This window comes from Anguilla anguilla, chromosome 2 (genome assembly GCF_013347855.1).
Source record: "Anguilla anguilla isolate fAngAng1 chromosome 2, fAngAng1.pri, whole genome shotgun sequence".
NCBI lineage: Eukaryota > Metazoa > Chordata > Actinopteri > Anguilliformes > Anguillidae > Anguilla > Anguilla anguilla.
The window spans coordinates 3182501-3202500 of NC_049202.1; the positions used below are offsets into that span (position 1 = coordinate 3182501).

The following is a 20000-nucleotide window of genomic DNA, read 5'->3' on the forward strand; positions in this document are numbered from 1 at the left end:
GTGTTTGGGGGGCGAGACCACATGGTGTTCAGAGGGGGCGGGGCGCATGGGCGGGGGGGGTACACCGCTCTGCGTTCAGGGGGGCCTCAGTGCGGGGTTGCCAGGGGCGTGTGCCAGGGGGAACAGCCATGTGATCATTAACGGAAGAGAGATCTATCCCAGAATCCCCCTGAGCCACGCGCAGGAAACGCAAACGATCTGGAGCTGCCCTCTCCTGCTTTGCGGCAGTGCATCGTAGGGATGGCAGGAAGGACGGTGTGGTATTTCACGCTTGTGTTCGGTCCTTTACCGCCACGGTACTGCCTGCCGTCCGGAGGGGGGGGGGGGGGGGGCTGGGGTGGGTTGGGGGGGGCGGGGTTTATTCATTTGTTTGCTTCACTTGCCGTTTGCTAGAGAGAGCGAAGGTTTCACACCTCTTGGCACGCGCAATGAACAATGGGGCCTATTTTTTATATTTTGCCATGGAAGTTCTTTTTCGAACTGGTCGCGTTTTATGAAACATGGAGGCTGTAGCTGAGGGCCCAAACCCTCCAGGGCCGGCCACCATCCCTCTGTGTTTTCTCTCCTCTTTTTTTTTTCCTCCCCAGTTTTTCTTCTCATTTTTATTTTATTCAAATGCTGAAGGAGGAGAAGAAGAACAGCGCTTAACAAACGGCAGATGAAAAGACTTAAAGGGCTTTACGTCTGAAATTCTCATTTACTTGGAGACAAAAAAAAGAAAGAAAAAAAAAAGGAGATCAAAGTCAAAAACTTTTTCAGCCGCTGAACTGAAGGAGTGGAAGAGCTGGGGGAGAGATGTGCCGGTTAGCGAATCAGCCTGTTTCAGACTTTCTGAAGCGGGTGTGATGTTACTGCGTGTGGGACGCCTGGGGACCGGGTCCCTGGTGGCCCCCCCCCCTCCCCTCCCGGGTCCCTGGTGGCCCCACGCTGCACGCGCCCAGAGGAGGCTGCTGGGAGTTCCGCGCGCTCCGTTGGCGGTAATTCCGTTGCCCCGCTGCCCCCCTCCCTCAAAGCCCCCGCCCCCGCTGACGGGGGGGGGGTGGAAATAATAGTCAGGCTGGGGTGTCTTCATGGATCTTTTCCGTTACGTTTCTGCAGAGTTCCGCTTCCTTTCGCGCAGACGTGCTAATTACCCATACTTCCCCTGCTGGGCTGTGTTTTGGGGGGAGGAGGGGTGTATTCTGAGTCTCGTTGGGCCGTGTGTGCCTGTCGGGCGCGTGCGTGCGTGCGTGCATGCGTTTGTGTGTGTGTGTGTGTGTGTGTGTGTGTGTGTGTGCGTGAGTGTGTGTGTGTGTGTGTGCGTGCGTGCGTGTGTTCGTTTGTGTGTGTGTGTGTGTGTGTGTGTGAGGCTCACTGTGCTGCTTCAGCTGCTGGGGTTTAATGTCATCTCTGCTGTTCTGCTTCTGCTGCTCCCAGAGCTCTGAGACCAAACACAGAGACTGCAAACAGCCTGCCGCCCGCACCTCATCTGCATCAACTCCCTCTGCTTCTCCCTCCCTCTTCCTCTCTCTCTCCTTTTCGCTCCCTGCCGCTCTCTCTCTCTCTCTCTCTCTCTCTCTCATTCTCTCTCCCCTTCTGCTTCTCACTCTCTCTCTATCCCTCTCTCAACCCCCTCTCTCTCTCTACTTCTGCTTCTCTCTCACCCCCTTGTCTCCCTCTCCCCTCAATCTCTCTCATTCTCTCTCTCTTCCCCCCTCTCTCTCCTTTTCATTCTCTCTCTCCCCCTCCCCTCTCCCTCTCTCCCTCTCTCTCTCCCCCTCTCCCCCTCCCCTCTCCCTCTCTCCCTCTCTCTCTCTCTCTCTCCCCCTCCCCTCTCCCTCTCCCCTCTCTCTCTCTCTCTCTGTGCAGAGGTCCTCTGATGCTGCCGTTTCCTCTCCCTCCTCACAAGTGGCTGAGAGAAGCAAGCTGGAGGTACTGAGCTACCCTGCGCTGCCCTGTGCTGATATGTGCTGTCATGTGCTGAGCTACCCTGCGCTGCCCTGTGCTGAGCTACCCTGTGCTGTGCTGTGCTGAGCTACCCTGTGCTGAGCTGTCTTGGCTGTGCACACTGGCACCGTGTGCTGTGCTGATCTGTGCTGTGCTGTGCTGTGCTGTGTATTGCCTGGGTGTCTTGTACTTTATGACCCTGCGCTAGCTGCCACCACAGCTTAGCTCCACACCCTGCTTCTCTCGGCTGTGTTCCTGTAAAAAAAATACCCGGGCCTGATGTGGCCAATGGGAGCAGAGGTTTTCACAGATCTCAGCCGGCCAATCACAGCGCTCTGACCTCAGACCGTTGGCTACCAATGAGCGAAGGCTCCCCCTGCTCAGCTCTCTGTGGCTCCGTCTGCGTGTCTGTGCGCGTCACACGGAGAACGGTGCGAAAGCTCGTAGGTTTCACACGTCACACGGGGAACACGGCAGAAAGCTCACGGCCCAGTCCCCCCACAAGCTCTCCGACACGCGGGGAACGCGGCAGAAAGCTCACGGTCCAGCCCCCCCACAAGCTCTCCGACACACGGGGAACACGGCAGAAAGCTCACGGCCCAGCCCCCCCACCAGCTCTCCGACGCGGGGGAGCAGAGGCGGACTTTAGATAATTTTCGAACAAGCCAGACGTTCTGTGTTCGGCACGCGGGGAAACATTAATAGTCAATTTGCCTTGAATTGTTTTCCGTCTTTTGAGCTCCGGGAATTTAATTTGCCTTTCACCGGCAACAGAAACGCTTGCCGGCTTGAAAACAATGTTTGAACTTTTAATGAGGGATTTCATAATTCATAATTACACGTGCGTTTTAATAGGCCTGCTTTGACTTCCGGTTGTCCCCGGAGTAAAGGTATTTGTTTCACATCATGCGCTTCAATACAAAAGCGAATGCAACGGAAGCCCAATCAGATTCACTGTGTGAAATTCCCTTTGATTTCCGTCCTGCTCGCTGCCTTTTGAACGGAATTGCATCCTGGCGCTGAGCCGTACCTGATTGGTGCGTCTCGGTGCTGTGCCGTATCCAATTGGTGCGTGCTGGCGCTGAGCCGTACCTGATTGGTGCGTCTTGGTGCTGGGCTGTATCTGATTGGTGCGTCTCAGTGCTGGGCCGTTTCTGATTGGTGCGTCTTGGCTCTGAGCCGTATCTGATTGGTGCGTCTCAGTGCTGGGCCGTTTCTGATCGGTGCGTCTTGGCTCTGAGCCGTATCCGATTGGTGCGTCTCGGCGCTGAGCCGTATCTGATTGGTGCGTCCTGGCGCCGAGGCGTTTCTGATTGGTGTGTCTGCTCTCCCGACAGAAGGAGAAAGAGAAGAGGGAGGATAAGAGACGAGAGAAGGAACCGGACAAAGGGAGCAAACCGCCGTCCTATGAGAAAGTAAGAGCCGCTGACGCTAACGCTAACGGCCGCTAACGCTAACCGCCGCTAATGCCAGTTAACGCTAACGCCCGCTAACGCTAACCGCTACAGCGGCTTTCCTGAGTGGTGCCGGGCGGGCGTGGTGCTGTGGTGCTGGCTAACACCGCCCCGCTCTCAGATACGCTCAGTGTTTGCCGCAGTCCTGGGTCACGTGCGCATTTCAGTCGCCTTCACCCCTTGGACAAGCCCTGTTCACTGATGTTTTAAAAAGAAACTTTTAAACTTCAGTGATCTGTTAAAAAGAATAAACAAGGCTCTTCTTCCACACGTTCGTATGTCTTAGTTCATCACATGATTTTCTGAGCTTCTTCTGGAGGCTGCAAAAGTGTTCTCAGATTTGACCAGCGTCTAAAGAGTTATTGAAGTGTCTCAAGTATGCATCCAGGGCTGTATGGCAAGACCTTGTGTGTTTTTTTCTGTCAGCTGGAAGTATTTGAATAAGAACATTGGGTTGTGATGTAAGTCTGGATTGAACCATTGAATCCAGGAATTTAAACACTGTTTCCCAGAAGCTTGTCGCCACGGCAACCCTGTGGTAGGTCAAAGTGACACAATGACACTATAGTAGGTATATGCACGTTCTCTGCTCAGTGTAAACGTATCTTTTGAAGATGCTATTTCAGGTGTGTGCATGTGTACGTGCATGCATGAGTAACAGGGAGAGCAGCTGTGCGTGTGTTTTAAGAGTGGCAATGTGTGTGTGTATGTTGAGAGCAGCATTGTGTGTGTGTGTGTGTGCGAGCGAGCGTGTGTGTTGAGAGCAGCAGTGTGTGTGTGTACATGTTGAGAGCAGCAGTGTGTGTGTGTATGTGCGAGCGAGTGTGTGTGTTGATAGCAGCAGTGTGTGTGCACGCACACCCCAGTGTTTGTCTGTTGCTGGCAGTTCCTCCATTGATGCTGCGGGGAGCCTTCGCGGCTGTGCTGAGGCGTAGCGGCCCGGCAGCTCGCGGATGGCGGCTCGGCGGCCCGGCGGCCCGGCGGCGTTCGCTCGGCGTAGCTGCGTATAATGGCGCGTAATTACACCTCTCCTGGAATTCTGCGCCGCGCAATTATCCGCCTTTTTATCTCCTCCTCGCCGCCGCGCGCGTTCGCGCCTCCCTCTGGAGCAGCTGAGCGGTCGCGCGAGGCTACGCGGTACGAGTATTAACACACACACACACACACACACACTGCTGCTCTCAACACACACGCTCGCTTGCACACACACTGCTGCTCTCAACACACACGCTCGCTTGCACACACACACACACACACGCTCGCTTGCACACACACACACACACACGCTCGCTTGCACACACACACACACACACACACGCTCGCTTGCACACACACTCACACACACTCACACACTCACACACACACACACACACACACTCACACACACACACAGTGTCTCTTCTGCCTTAGCCACACGCTCAGTTCACAAGCACACGGACGGAGAAGGAGTTCCCCGCTGTGAAATCGATGGACCCTGGTTTACCTGTGAGCTGTGACTGCTGCTGGCCGCCAGGCTCTCTCGCTCTCTCGCTCTCTCGCTCTCTCGCTCTCTCGCTCTCTCCCGAACCCTCTTCATCTGGGCCGCTGGCGGTCGGGGCCGGCCTCTTCGCCGATTTCCAAACGCGCACGGCTGCCTAGCAGGAAACGGCCCGCCCGCCCGCCATGATATTCATAGCCTGCCCTCCCGCCGCTTACCGCCACCGGAGGGGTGCAGGGGGGGGGGGGGGGGGGGGGGGGGGGCGGGGGAATGGCAGGTGAAGGCCGCCCTCCTTCCTGACCTCATCAGAGCCTCGCGCTCTGGTGAAATGCATGCTGGGAATGAGGAGGATCAGTAAATGCTCCCTGATTGCTGACCTGAAGTCAGAGCTGCAGATTGATTGAAGAGTGTGTGTGTGTTTGTGTGTTTGTGTGTGTGTGCGTGTGTGTGTGTATGCGAGTGCATATGTGCGTTTGTGTGTATGTGTGTGTATGCGTGTGTTTGTGTGAGTGTGTGTATGTGAATGTGTGTTTGTGTGTGTGCGTGAGTGCATGCATGAGTGCGTGCATGCATGTGTGTGCGTGAGTGTGTGTGTGTGAGTGTGTGTGTGCACGAGTGCGTGCATGAGTGTGTGTGTGTGTGCGTGTGTGAGTGTGCATGAGTGTGTGTGTGTGCATGAGTGTGTGTGTGCGTGAGTGTGTGCGTGTGAGTGTGTGTGCGTGCTTGTGTGAGTGTGTGTGTGCGTGTGTGAGTGCGTGCGCGAGTGCGTGCGTGAGCGTGTGTGTGTGTGTGTGCGCATGCTTTGCAGACAGAAGCGCCTGACTGCTCTCTTGTGACTGCGCTCGGCGGTGGGATGCGTGCTGAAATCCTGCGCGTTTCTCTGAAGAGACCGCGGGGCCACTTTCTGTGCTCAGCAGCTCTGCTCTGGAATTCACGGGGAGTCTCTCTCGCCCAGGGGAAGCCGCTAAGCGCTGCGGTTTGGCTCTGTCGCTAACGGGATGCTAACGGGACGCTATCGGAATGCTAATGGGATACGGCTCTCGTCTGTGGAAAAGACCGTTATTTAGACATCCACAGACTCTCGTGTTGTGCTGGAGGTGAGGTCTCTGGAAATTAGAGGGACAGGAGGACCCTCAAACTTTGATTATTATGACGTCTATATATATATATATATATATATATATATGTATATACAGTGGGGTCCAAAAGTCTGAGACCACTAGTCAAGATATTTCTATTTTGCATTTGTTTTGAATGTAATACTAATTCTTTCATTACAAATGATAATATCAGCTTAACAATTTGAGTGAAAAGTTGAATTTTTGAAAAATGTACATGAACTTCAGAATATCTTCGTATTTGGTATGTCCCCCTTTTGCTTTAATGACAGCATGCACTCGAGCTGGCATGGACTCCACACGTTTGTGCATAACCTGATGACCCATGTTATCCCAGCATGATTTGACAATGTTCCAAAGAGCTTCTTGTGATGTCACAGAATGCGTGGCTTTCTCAGTCTTCAAGTGCCCCCACAAATGTTCAATGGGGTTGAGGTCAGATGACTGTGGAGGAAAGTCCATGACAGTCAGGACTCCTTGGACTTCTTTGGTCTTCAAGTAGTTCTTGCAAAGCTTTGATGTGTGTTTGGGGTCATTATCCTGCTGCAGTATGAATCCTTCTCCACAAAGATGCAAACCAGAGGGTATAGCATGTCTCTGAAGAATGGAGTGGTACTTCTCCTTGGTCAGGGTGTAGTCAATTCGGTGCAGGTGTCCAACTCCAGAGTAGGCAAAACACCCCCAGACTTGAATATTCCCACCACCATGTTTCACTGTGAGTTTGATACACTGTGGTATCATTCTCTCTCCTGTTCATCTCCTTACATACACCCTTCTGTTACTGCCATAAATCTCAAACTTGGATTCATCAGTAAATAGGACTTTTTTCCAGTCATCCACTGTGAAATGCTGGTATTTATTAGCCCACCCCAAGCATTTGGCCCTGTTTCCCCTCCTGAGAAGTGGTTTAGAAACTGCTACTCGTCCTCTGAGACCACTACAAGACAGCCTTCTTTTGACAGTACTTTTGCTGATTGGAGTCTTGCGATCTTTATTTAGCAAATTTTGTATCTGTGATGAAGTTGCTTTTCTATCTCTCAGGGAACTAAGCTTGATGTATTGATCTTCTGATGGTGTGGTCATTTTTGGTCTTCCTGATCGTTTTTGGATACAACTGATCCAGTTTCTGCAAAGCGTTTTAGAGTTCCATGCACTGCCCTCTTAGAAACCTTTAGTCTAGCCATGATTTGACGCTGAGAAAGCCACACTTTGCTTAGAATAACAATTTGACTTCTGACACTTTCATGTTTCCCACTATCACAATGCTACTTAGTAAGCAATGATTTGCTGGAAACTTGAGGCACAGCCATATTTATAACAGGTGAACACTGGCTGCAGGTTGAGTTACTTGAACGAGCCTCTGATGAGTAGATCAAATCCACCTGTCATCTGAACGCATGCTTCAATGGAAGGGATACAACTCAAGGAAATCTGACCTTTTGTACAAAGTATTTGTATAAATAGTAGTATAATAGTATAAGTATAAATTTGCTTAAATTTGATTGCTGACCTAGAAATAGTGCATAATCTTAAATATTTCTTCTTCATTTTACATGTAATAACTTCTTGTGTTTTTAAATGTTTCTGAATCCTCAAACTTTCTGATTATTTCCAGGTTTACATGAAAATATTATAGATTCTCAATGTGGTCTCAGACTTTTGGACCCCACTGTATATATATTTTTTTTGACATTGTTAAATGGGAAACATTTGTAAACAACCATTTGTATTTTATACAATGCACTGTCCATAGTCTGACTTTATTGTCACAATTGTATCCGTTGATCCGCACGCCTTGGTATGTGTTTATTAGCGCTACACAGATAAAATTTGATTTGATTTTATTTGATTTATACCTGGAATAGGTAATTCCATCCCTGCAAGGCGAGTGTGCAGCCTACCCAGCGTGTTCCCACCCGTTACCCTACCTCAGTTAGCTAATTAGCAGTGCACACCGTCACAGGTTCACTCCAAGGTAAAACACTTCACATTGGGCCAAAAAACCAGTTAATCAGCTGCAATTTGTGAGCTTATCGGTAAATGTAGCTAAAATGTCAGATCGGATTGTGCCTGGGCTAATTCAGTAATTGAAAGCATTCGGAAATTGGCGTGAAATGGAGAGTAGCGATGGTGCCAGCTACCACAAAATGGTTTTCGCAATATTGCTGCAATGTAGGAGACAAAACGTTCCAGGAACTTTGGGCCTCATTCACAAAACCAAAAATTCTTAAATTATTCTTACTCTCATTCTTAGAAATGTTGATGTGAGATTTATGACACTTTGTACAGACTTCTGTTTTTGTGCATATCTCAGGTGTATGAGATGAGGAATGCTGGCTGTTTGTAAATTTTATACACAACCCTGTTCGTGTGATTAGCATAAGGAAGCAGCCTTTAACAAATACAGATAAGAAAAAAATGATGAGTGCCAAAATGTTCTTGGAAACGTTCTTACGCTGTTTCCGATCGAATGTGATCGTACGCATATTTAGTGGATGAGGCCTGTTGTGAGGACATTTAGTATTAGCTGGGTGCCCATCGGTCACACACTCACTTCCTCTCTCTCTCTCACACACACACACACACTCTCTCACACACACACACACACTTCCTCTCTCCCTCTCTCATACACACACACACACACTCTCTCACACACACACACACACTTCCTCTCTCTCTCTCACACACACACACACACTCTCTCATCGGTCACGGTAAAACACCACGAACACGGCAGCCAGAACGGGCGAAGGGCTCTTGTGTGGAGGCTGTGGCATTCAGGGTTTTATTTGCGAGGGAGACGAGCAGGTGGTGTTGCTCAGGAGAGTAGTCTTTGGGGGGGCGGGGGGGCGGGAGGGGGGCTTTTGAAATGCGCGTCCTTCAGGATGAGGAAGTCATAGGTGGCCTTTTATTGTTGTGTGGGCAGCTTCTTCTCTCTGTGCTCGCTGCGTGAACCGCAGCGGTGAGATATTCTCTTTGGGCTTTGAAGGGAATGCTCATTAAATGTCAAACACCGCAAACGTCGCTTTGATGGTTTTCGTCCACCTGGAAGATTTCTTTTTTTTTTTTTTATGAAGCTCTGAGTAACGGTACAGACACTTCCAGTCGAGGGGTGTGCGGACATTGTGTTTGTGTGCTGTTTGTGGTGTCTGTGCGGAGTGTAATCTGCAGTGCATACGATCAGCAGTAGAGTGTAGACTGCAATGCATAGGATCAGCAGTAGAGTGTAATCTGCAATGCATAGGATCAGCAGTAAAGTGTAATCTGCAATGCATAGGATCAGCAGTAGAGTGTAATCTGCAATGCATAGGATCAGCAGTAGAGTGTAATCTGCAATGCATAGGATCAGTGGTATAGGATCAGCAGTAGAGTGTAGACTGCTAGACTGCAATGCATAGGATCAGCAGTAGAATGTAGTCTGCAATGCATGGGATCAGTGGTATCGGATCAGCAGTTAAGTGTAGACTGCAATGTAGATTGTAGTGCGTGCGTGCATTTGAGTGTGTGTGTCTGTGTGTGAGTGAGTTTGTCAGTGAGTGTGTGTGTGTGTGTGTATGTGAGTTTTCCAATGTGTGTGTGTGTGTGAGGGGGGGGGGGGTGGGAGGGTAGTGTATTGAGCATCCACAGGAGAGCGGCTGGTTTTCCTCGCAGTGTCTCGTGGTTAAATACCCAGAATGCCCCAGGATGTCCTCTCGGAACAGCCGCCCCGCGTCGTTACCATGGAGAACTGCGCCAATGTTCTTTCCTGAGGCCGGGCGCCCTGCGAGGGCCCCTCCCCCCCCGCCGCGCTGTCCGTAGCGGGATAGCGGCGTGGTGCGTAGCGCCCGCCAGCCAAAGCGGAGCTCGAGCCAATCAGCACGAGGCCGAGACCAGAACCCCCCACACTCTCCGGTCGCCAGGTTAACTCCGTCAGTCGTTACCAAGGTGAGCCGGGGGTACGTTTCCACGGTGACCTCATTTGGAGCCACGGTGCGTTGGCCAAACCCAACAGGGGATGAGCTAACTAGGTGTGCAGGGCCTGGTAGAAGTTTTTTTTCTTTTTTTTCTTTTTTTTTCATTGATCAAGAAAAAAATGAACATTCTTTGGGAAACTTGCATTCATAAGGAGTGCTGTCAAGCTATGCTTGGGCTTATCACCAGAAGTACAAGTAATGAGTAACAGATAAATAAATAAAAAAAACAGGTTAAGGTGCGAGTGCGGCTAATGCTGTGTCCATTTCTGCAAACTGGTGTTTTTTTTTTTAATAGTTTCATCATTATTATTGACACTTTTCGGTTCAGATTTAATGACCCATTTTGTACGTAGCTGAATTGCGTTTCTGTGTGTGAACCCGGGAGGAACTGGACTAATGGGGTCCCTAAACAAACAGCACCCTGCCGCCGTGTGTGTAAACTGGGTCCTAATAATCCCCACAGACACAACGGAGGCTAACGGCTAACAAGCTCCACAGCAGCGGCACGCGCCCGCTAACGAGCGGCGACCGGAGAGAAGGAGCGGGAACAAACGTGCGGTCGAGGGGAACGCTGGCAGGTTTGGCGCCCCCCGGAGGCGGGGGAGAGCGCTGCGTGGAGTAGCGCGTGGTCCTCACGGGTCCGCTCAGACCCAGCGGCTCAGCGAGTGTGTGTGTGTGTGTGTGTGTGTGTGTGTGTGTGTGTGTGTGAGAGTGTGTGTGAGTGTGAGTGTGAGTGTGAGTGTGAGTGTGAGTGTGAGTGTGTGATTATTAATGACTCTGGTCCTAACCGCGTGAATCAGAGAGGTTGTGCGGCTTGGCTGAACCTCGGGGGGCAGGAGAGTCTCCTCAGAGCCTCCTGTCCTTAATCCCACCTCGCTCTCCTCTGAGCCTCCCGTCCTCAATCCCACCTCGCTCTCCTCAGAGCCTCCCATCCCCGAGTTCTGCATGGAGACATGCCCCTCACCCCCTCTCCGCCCATCCCCTCACCCCCTCTCCGCCCCTCCCCTCCCCTCCCCTCACCCCCTCTCCCCTCTGCCCTCCCCCCTCCCCTCCCCTCTCCCCTCTCCCCTCCCCCCTCCCCCCTCCCCTCCCCTCTCCCCTCTCCCCTCCCCCCTCCCCCCTCCCCTCCCCTCACCCCCTCTCCGCCCTCCCCTCCCCTCTCCCCTCTGCCCTCCCCCCTCGCCCCTCTCCGCCCCTCCCCTCCCCTCACCCCCTCCCCCCTCCCCTCTCTGCCCCTCTCCCCGAACGCGGGAGGTTAATGATGTCACCGCCGATTCTCCCGCAGGCCTCGGGACACGAGATAACAAGAAAGTTGGTGACATAATGGACATCCGTAGCTCTCTCTCCTGATTGGCTCACTCTCCCCCCCCCCCCTCCCCCCCACCACCAGTGGGCTAATGATGACCTCAGGGAACCCACAGACTCCCATCACGGCAGCCCATGTGTGCCGTGGGGGGGGGGGGGGGGGGGGGGGGGGTGATGGGTTGTCGTGGCGGTACCGCGTGAGCGATGGGAAGGATTAGCGCTGCCCCCTTGCTGCTGGAGGGGGGGGGGGGGTGCAGGGCAGGGGGGAAGGGTAATGGCGGTGCAGTTGCTCATGTGGGAAATGGGATTCCAGGCACCAGCTGTCTGCTCATCTCTCTGTCTCCGGGGACCTGGTCGTGACGAGCCACCGGCCAGCCCCGCCCTTTCTGTCCCCCCCCCCCTTCTGCCCCACCGCCGGCACCTTTCTGAGCCCTCTCGCTGCCGCCAGAGAGGAACGCTCTGTCCCAGGGAAAGGGCATTTACTGTGTTAATGAGACTGCGACTGAGAGTGCACGGGGGGGGCCTGCATGTCACGGAGACCTTTGGGGACAAAGGGAGGGGCTTAGGTTTGGGGGCTGCGGCTCCCCCAGGTTGTCCGTGTTTGCTGGAACATGCAGTTCCAGGGCCCTGTGAGGACACAGCGGCTGTACAGGACCCCAGTCACAGCGAGGCCTGTAAGGTCAGAGCGGCCCTGTGGGCCCCAGGGTCAGTGGGGCCCTATAAGGACAGAGCAGCTATACGGGGCCCCAGAGAGAGAGGGGCCCTATAAGGACAGAGCGGCCCTGTGGGCCCCAGAGAGAAAGGGGCCCTATAAGGACAGAGCAGCTATACGGGGCCCCAGAGAGAGCAGGGCCCTATAAGGACAGAGCGGCCCTGTGGGCCCCAGAGAGAGAGGGGCCCTATAAGGACAGAGCGGCCCTGTGGGCCCCAGAGAGAAAGGGGCCCTATAAGGACAGAGCGGCCCTGTGGGCCCCAGAGAGAGCGGGGCCCTATAAGGACAGAGCGGCCCTGTGGCCCCAGAGAGAGCGGGGCCCTATAAGGACAGAGCGGCCCTGTGGGCCCCAGAGAGAGCGGGGCCCTATAAGGACAGAGCGGCCCTGTGGGCCCCAGAGAGAGCGGAGTCCTATAAAGACAGAGCGGCCCTGTGGGCCCCAGGGTCAGTGGGGCCCTATAAGGACAGAGCGGCCCTGTGAGCCCCAGAGTCAGTGGGGCCCTATAAGGACAGAGCGGCCCTGTGGGCCCCAGAGAGAGTGGGGCCCTATAAGGACAGAGCGGCCCTGTGGGCCCCAGAGAGAGCGGGGCCCTATAAGGACAGAGCGGCCCTGTGAGCAGCTCTGTGCGGCTCCTCAGCTGGGCTCTGGAACACCGCGGGGTATTAATGGCGGTGTCGAGCAGCAGGGGGCGCCAAATCGACTTTCCCGCCCCAGAAGCACGGCTCAAGTTTGATAAGCGGTCTCAGCCAGCTGGAGTGTGCGTGTAGCACAATCACATCCTTCCGCCTCGCCTCCCCTTCCCCCCCCCCCCAACCCCCCCAATCAACACACTGCAGCCACGGTGGGGAGCGGGTCCCAGTCCGCTCAACAGTGTTCTCTTATTGGTCCTTTGTTTTTCCAGGAGGACTTGAGATAAGAACCCTTTTGTGTGTGTGTGTGCGCGTGTGCGCCCGTGTGTGAGCCTCAGGCTCTGCAGCTCTTATCGGCTGGTTAATAGGACCTTGCTGCTGCGGGACACGTTGCTGTCTGATACCCTTCGGATCCCTGTGAGTCCGAGCCGAACCGGCCCTGATTGCGGTGCTCAGGAGCTGATCCCTCCTCACGGGCGGATACCGCCGTATCCTAGCGCCCACCCGCGAAATCCGCGCGCGGTACGCGGTACGGGGTAATGGCTCGGCAGCAGGGCGGGGGCGCGTACGTGCGTCTGCTTCTAAACAGGACGAGCCGCCCCGCAGACTCCCCCAACCCCCGCCCCCCGCCCCGCAGAACCTTCCGGTACCTCCACAGAACCGTGACTGGTGCCTGGGAAGCGAGGGAGTGCAGCGGTCCATATCTGAGAGCCTGCAGGGTTGTTGTTTTTTTTCTTTCTTTTTTCCTTTCTTCGCTCCTGTGGCAGGAGAGAGAGCGAGCCTGCGGAGCGAGCCAAGGCCGAGCGAGCGGAGGATCGCTCGAGGACCCCGCCCGCGTGCGGCTTTTTACGCTCGCCGGGCAGAGCCGCGTGTGTGTGAGAATCACCTTGGAGACGCGCTCCGTCGTCTCCGTGCCTGCGGAGGCCAATCCGACCTGGCCTCCGCTGATCTGTGGTCAGACCTACGCTTTTATTCCGCTTCGATTCGCTACAAATAGGCCTCACAACGCTGTGCTTTTTCCCTGAACGGGGTGCATTCCATGGGGTGCATTTCGGTATCGGTCTTCTCACGAGGGGTGCATTGTGGGTGATTTAAAGATGGCAGTCATGTCTCTAAAACTGTTTCTGTAGTTTTGTAGTTCTTACATATAGCCTGTGTACTTCCAGTGGTGTAGTTTTGTAGTTCTTAGACACAGGCTGTGTACTTCCAGTGATGTAGTTTTGTAGTTCTTGGATGCAGCCTGTGTACTTCCAGTGATGTAGTTTTGTAGTTCTTGGATGCAGCCTGTGTACTTCCAGTGGTGTAGTTTTGTAGTTATTAGATGCAGCCTGTGTACTTCCAGTGGTGTAGTTTTGTAGTTCTTGGACGCAGCCTGTATACTTCCAGTGATGTAGTTTTGTAGTTCTTGGATGCAGCCTGTGTACTTCCAGTGATGTAGTTTTGTAGTTCTTAGATGCAGCCTGTGTACTTCTAGTGTGGGTTCAGCTGGCTGCATTGGCTTCTACAGCACCTGTGTGGTTGGCTGTGCAATTAGCCAGTAGTTCTGGTAGAGGTGGAGCAGCCTCCTGGCTGTCTCAGTCTGTCCAAACAGGAGATATGAAGGTAGTTCCAGTGTGAACAGGGCTCTCTAGGCCGAGACCAGCCTGGAGCTCATTAATGGTGGCTCTCTCCGCTTGTGCTGGGAGTGAGGGATTCAGTCTCTGGAGTACAGTCTCTCCTGTGCGCTGACGGAAATCCCGCTGTATCCCAAGCGAGAAGCACGTTAGCGCTGAACTGGGAGGTATTAACGGGAAAGAGCCTTCATGAGTACAGACCTGGTTGGAGCCCATCTGTGACTTGCCGCTATCAGCCAATCATTGCTTTTTGTTGTGCCAAAAAAATAAGTCTTGATCAAAGGTGGACAAATTTAATGATTGACAGCTCATGGTATCTCCGTCCATCTTAGGGTTCATGAAGCCTCACTGAGGCTTCATGAAAGGAGATATGCAGGAGATATGCAGATTTTCCTTTATTGGGGGGGGAAAAAAACGAAACAAAAGGGTTTGTTATCTGGATTTTGCCACAAATTCCGTAGACTATAGATTGAAAGTTCACTTATAACTTTGATGCTGAATTATTCCATTGTATTGCTTCGCTATGAATATTCATGAGGAGGAGGCACTACAAACGGCAGTACTCGTGGCAACTGATGTTGTCCTTGGACAAGCCTCCCTTCATGAATATTCCTAAACCGTAATGCGCCTCTTGTTACCGGAGCCTCGGAAAGTAGCGAGCTCGAGTGGGTGGAAGGAGCGCGAGAGCCGGCCTTGAGATTTGCGTCGAGGATCCGTGGCTTTTAAACACTTTTTTTTTTTTTTTTTTTTTGTAGTCGACGGAAAACTTCTCCGTCGCGTAGAGCCCCCTTCAGGCCCGAGTTCGAATTGTGGGCCGGGGCCTTGCGTGGTGCCTGGGGGCCGGGGCCTTGCGTGGTGCCTGGGGGCCGGGGCCTTGCGTGTGCTGAGTGGCGTTGAGGGCCCGAGCCTAGCCGTGTGCGGTCTGAGATATTTAGCGTCGTCTCTTATAGTACGTGGGCGAAGGAACGCGTTCCCTCCACCACCCACCCAGAACGATAGATCTGATTGGATGCCGCCGCTGTCTCAATGACGAATCAGATTTTCCTTTGTTGGTTGCCCTTTGTTTTATACGCGCTGTAGAGCACCGGAAAGAGTTCATCAGGAGTAGGAGGCCTTCAGCATCCCTTTCAGACTCCAGTGAGAAGCTCCGGCCACTATTTTAAGCCCTTAATGAGATCCGGTGATGGACAGTGCAGCCATTGAAGGTTCATCCATTGCGGGGATAGATTTCCGCTGGTGCACAAATTGTGGGTCCTGACCCGAGTGTGTCTTGTGATGAGGTGTGGACGTGGTCTTGAGGTGAAGATTAGGGCCGCGTGTTTGTCACGGAAGTCACGGGTGTCACAGATTCCTCGGTTTACAATTTTCTTTGGTAATGCCATTACTTTTTTTTTTTTTGCCATTTCCACCATTTCCTTCTGTTTTTTAGTGCTTTGGCAGTTTGGGATAATATCTGTCATCTTTGACGTAGCCTGTAGCCTGTATTATTTGTACAGGCATGAGCATTTTAACAATATTGCCAAATGCCGGGAGAAACGATGTGCAACAGTGTATACCAATCCTGGAATACGCTGGGAACAAGATTCCCTCCCATCCTTGTCAGTTGTTGGAATTTTGAGGGCTCCTGTCAACAGCATTGATACCCGGTGCTCCTTCCCCCTTTACAGTAACATTCAGTGAGGAGAGGCGCTCCGTTTTAAGACCAAACCTCGCAGTGTACAACACGTTCCAAGACAAATTTTAAAGAAATAATACCGGACACACGGTAACCGTCTTATTTTAGTACCTCAGTTTGCACGTGCTCTATTTCTAACAGCGTTCATCTGCTAAGGGCAGAACAGCGTGCTCTTTCCTTCTGCGATTAAATGCACTAGCCTATCAGCTTTTTGCTTTTACATTATTTGTTCCTTGCAGTCTGTTACTGCCCAGTGATTTAACAAAAAAAAAAAAAACTTACTGTTGCTTCAGTCGAGTATGCTATTTCAATCATTTCCCACTGCTGCACAAGAGATATATTAATTCATTTAATGAAAATTATTTTGTAATCTGTGATTTATTCCACTTTTTTCAGTTTTCTGCTATTTTCAACAACTTTGCCGTGACCGTCCGCCTGTGACTTTAGCCAGACTTTTCCATGATGAACACCCAGCCTTGGTGATGATAAATGTTTCATTGACATTATGGCATTATGACAGTGTCACACGCTGCTCCTGCGTCTGGATTATTTTTGGTTTCTGTGCTTAATTTTTAATTTTCAAAAAGGACAGTTTCATAATATTTCATATTATCGCATATTATATAACAGAAGCAAAGGTTTATGCCTCTTAATATGTTCTTTCTGCAAGACTCCACAAAGCCAGCCCTCTTTCCTAAGACTTTTAAGAGCACAGTTAATGGCTTTCATCCGGAGCAGCACAACGGTTTCCATAAAAGCTCCGACCTTCAGACAGAAATAGAATTTTCTGCTTTGAAAACGAAGTCCTGTGTCACACAATGCAAATACCTCTGCAACAGTCAGTATCAAAGGGCGAATCTGAGAACTTCTGTGGAATTGCAAATCGTTTTTAAAAGAAACTTAAATCAAAGTGTTGAATACATTTTTTCTGAGTGCATTTCACTGCCGTTTCTCTGCAGTTGAATGGTTGTGAAATTATCATACATTTATTAAGCCTAATTAGTGAGCACATTGGCTGCGAAAAGACTGATTTCAGATCGCTGAATTGTAATTTGAAAGGTCAGTAGAACACTGATGTAAATTGCAGCGTAGAGCCAGATCTCGTGCCTTAATGGAGAACCTATGATCACACTGCAAACTGGGGATGGTAAATGGTAAATGGACTGCATTTATATATCGCTTTTATCCAAAGCGCTTTACAGTTGATGCCTCTCATTCGCCAGAGCAGTTAGGGGTTAGGGGTTAGGTGTCTTGCTCAAGGACACTTCAACACGTCCAGGGCGGGGTTTGAACCGGCAACCCTCCGACTGCCAGACAATCGGTCTTACCTCCTGAGCTATGTCGCCCCCTATGTCGGGGATGGTCCTGCCATGCTGAACCCAGCCTCCCATCGCGCCCCTCTCTTCGTGTGGATGTGGAGTTTGACTCCCTGGCTGCGGGACGGGGAGGACCACGCCTGTTTTTGGGCGAGCCTGTTCATCAGGAGCGGAGCGGGGGACTCGTACCTGAGCTGCGCGATTGCATCATTTCCCTGGTCCTCCCAGCCCTCTCTTTGAACTCCCCCCCCCCCCCGAATCAAAGCGGCCCCCAGAACGGCAGGAAGGGAAATCTGGGGGATTGGGCAGCGAGGGGAGAACGAAAGAGAGAGAGAGAGAGAGAGACACCGGAGGAACCGTGGGGAAGGGGAGGGGGAGGGGGGGGGGGGGGGGGGAGGAGAAGAAGCCTCCTGCTTACTCCATCTTTTAGCCCTTGGTGTTCTCCGACTCGCGCGTCCAAAATATTTAGGTGGCGCGGGCTCGTGGTGAGAAGCTGCTGGAATTCAACTGAGAGGCTGAGGAAGGAGATGGGGTTGAGAATTAGGGGACGGGGGTGGGGGCGGGATCGGGGGCATTGGCAGGTGGGGGGGCGGGAGAAGGAGGAAGTCAGTTGAGGATGGAGGCTTCACACTCTCTTTCTGAAGAGTCAGTTTAGTGGCGGGGGGGGGTGGGGGAGGTGTTGCGGTGGGGGGGTCCCTGTGGGGGTTTTTTCTTCACGGTTTCATTTTCCGGTTGAAGATCGAGAGCAGAAGAGGGGAAAGATAGCGGGCCCAGACGGGGGGGGGGGGGGGATGTTCCTGCATTATGCAGGGAAGCTGAATAATTTGTAAGGACAGCGCGCTCTTCTGTGCGTGTGAAGAGACCGGAGACCAGGCTCCTTCCTCTCCTGTGGGGCCTCTTCTCCTTCACAGGAAGCCCAAAATGTAGAGGAGGACCCTGAGATGTGAGTGGACGGCGTCGGGCGGGGCCAGGCTTGAAGTGTGCTGTTAGACGGGGGTAGTCGCGCGCGGGAAAGCGGGGCCCTTGACGGCTAAGAGGCGCTGGCCGCGGGTTCGACTCTCGGCGTGTTTCCAGTGGAGCTGCTCTCAGTAGCGTTCATAAGACTCAAAAACCCCTCGAGGAGGACACTGTGAACAAGCTCATTTAGGGAAGCTTCTGTCTCTCTCTCTCTCTCTCTCTCTCTCTCGCTCTCTCTCTCTATTTCTATCTCATTCTCTCACTCTGTCTTCTTTCCCCTTTCTAGTCCTATCTGTCTTTCCCACTCTTCCTTTTTCCCTCTCTCTTTTGCTCCCCCTTTCTTTCTGTCATTCATTTTTGTCAAATTGAAATCCAGGTGTGCCTTATTTGCATGACAAGTGAATTTGTGTGCTGCAAAAGTGTTCAGGTGCACCATCGAATTGGCAACAGCTCGCCACAGAAGAGCTGGAAAAGATACACAGTAACCCCCCCCCCCCCCCCCCATACACACAACCCCATAGTAAATGGGATTCTCTCTCTCTTTCCCTCTCTCTTTCCCTCCCTTCCTCCCAGCTAGACACACCTGCCATCTCGCAGAACCAAACTGCATTGCCCGGGTTATTATCTTCTGTTGTGCCAGAGAGACACATTGCAATTTGCAGCATCTGATGCGGATTTGACTCTCTAAACTCATGGAACTGTGTATTTTATTTTTATTATTATTATTTTGTGAGAGTGAAAGTTGCGCATGTCCAACGTCTGCCAGGTCTTCACAGTGTCAGCTTTGAGGTGGAGGAGGAGGAGGAGGAGGAGGAAGGGGGTCTGAGCGCTGGAGAGGCGCATGGTTTTAACAAGCCCAGGTGTGGTTTTGCTGGTCTCTGAGGGGGGGGGGGGAGGGGTAGGGGGGTGGCCGGTGTTGCTAGGCGCCAGCGCTCATTTCGGGCCCTGCCCGCGCCTCGATCCCAGCTCTGTGCCGCTGGGAGGACGCCGCTGAGGAACTGTGGGAACTCGCACCCAGCACCATTCTGTCAACGCCGCCGCCGCCGCGCGCGGTCCTGGAAGAAGAGAAAAATACCCAGCAAGCACTTCTTCTCTGAAGTCTGCGTTTCTTTGTTTTCCTCTTTCCCGTTTCGCACAGCCTCAGAAGAGGGAGGAGCCGCAGCCAGAACCCAAAGCCAGCCCCGCGAAGAGCGCCGAGCCAGCCATCGACCTGCTCGGCCTGGGTGAGTCCAGAGCAATCAAGCCCAGAGCCAGCCATCGACCTGCTCGGCCTGGGTAAGTCCAGAGCAATCAAGCCCAGAGCCGGCGATCGACCTGCTCGGCCTGGGTAAGTCCAGAGCAATCAAGCCCAGAGATACGCATTGACCTGCTCAGCCTGGATAAGTCCAGAGCAATCAAGCCCAGAGCCAGCCATCGACCTGCTCGGCCTGGGTGAGTCCAGAGCAATCAAGCCCAGAGATACGCATTGACCTACTCGGCCTGGGTTAGTCCAGAGCAATCGAGCCCAGAGCCAGCCATCAACCTGCTTGGCCTGGGTAAGTCCAGAGCAATCAATCCCAGAGATACGCATTGACCTGCTCGGCCTGGGTGAGTCTAGCACAATCAAGCCCAGAGATACACATGGACTTACTGGGCCTGGGTGAGTCCAGAGCAATCAAGCCCAGAGATACGCATTGACCTGCTCGGCCTGGATGAGTCCAGAGCAATCAATCCCAGAGATGCACATTAACCTACTAGGCCTGTGCAAGACAAGATAAATCGAACCCAGAGCTACACATTGATCTGTATAGCCTGAGGAAGTCTGGAGCAATCGGGCCCAGAGCCTGCTTTCAACCTGCTTGTCTGGTGTAAGTCCGTAGTTAAA

At 52.6% G+C, this 20000-nt stretch overlaps 1 protein-coding gene across 4 annotated transcripts in view; it reads left to right on the forward strand.

The window, feature by feature from the left end:
• Positions 1–20000, forward strand: part of LOC118221289 (stromal membrane-associated protein 1-like) — a 52043-nt gene that overhangs the window by 21449 nt on the left and 10594 nt on the right. The window contains exons 5-7 of one of the 4 annotated variants that reach the window (XM_035406230.1): positions 1849–1911; positions 3264–3341; positions 19275–19359. In XM_035406230.1, coding sequence (XP_035262121.1) covers positions 1849–1911; positions 3264–3341; positions 19275–19359 — 226 coding nt within the window. The remainder of the gene's footprint in view (positions 1–1848; positions 1912–3263; positions 3342–19274; positions 19360–20000) is intronic. The other 3 variants (XM_035406232.1, XM_035406231.1, XM_035406233.1) reach the window with 3 other exon arrangements.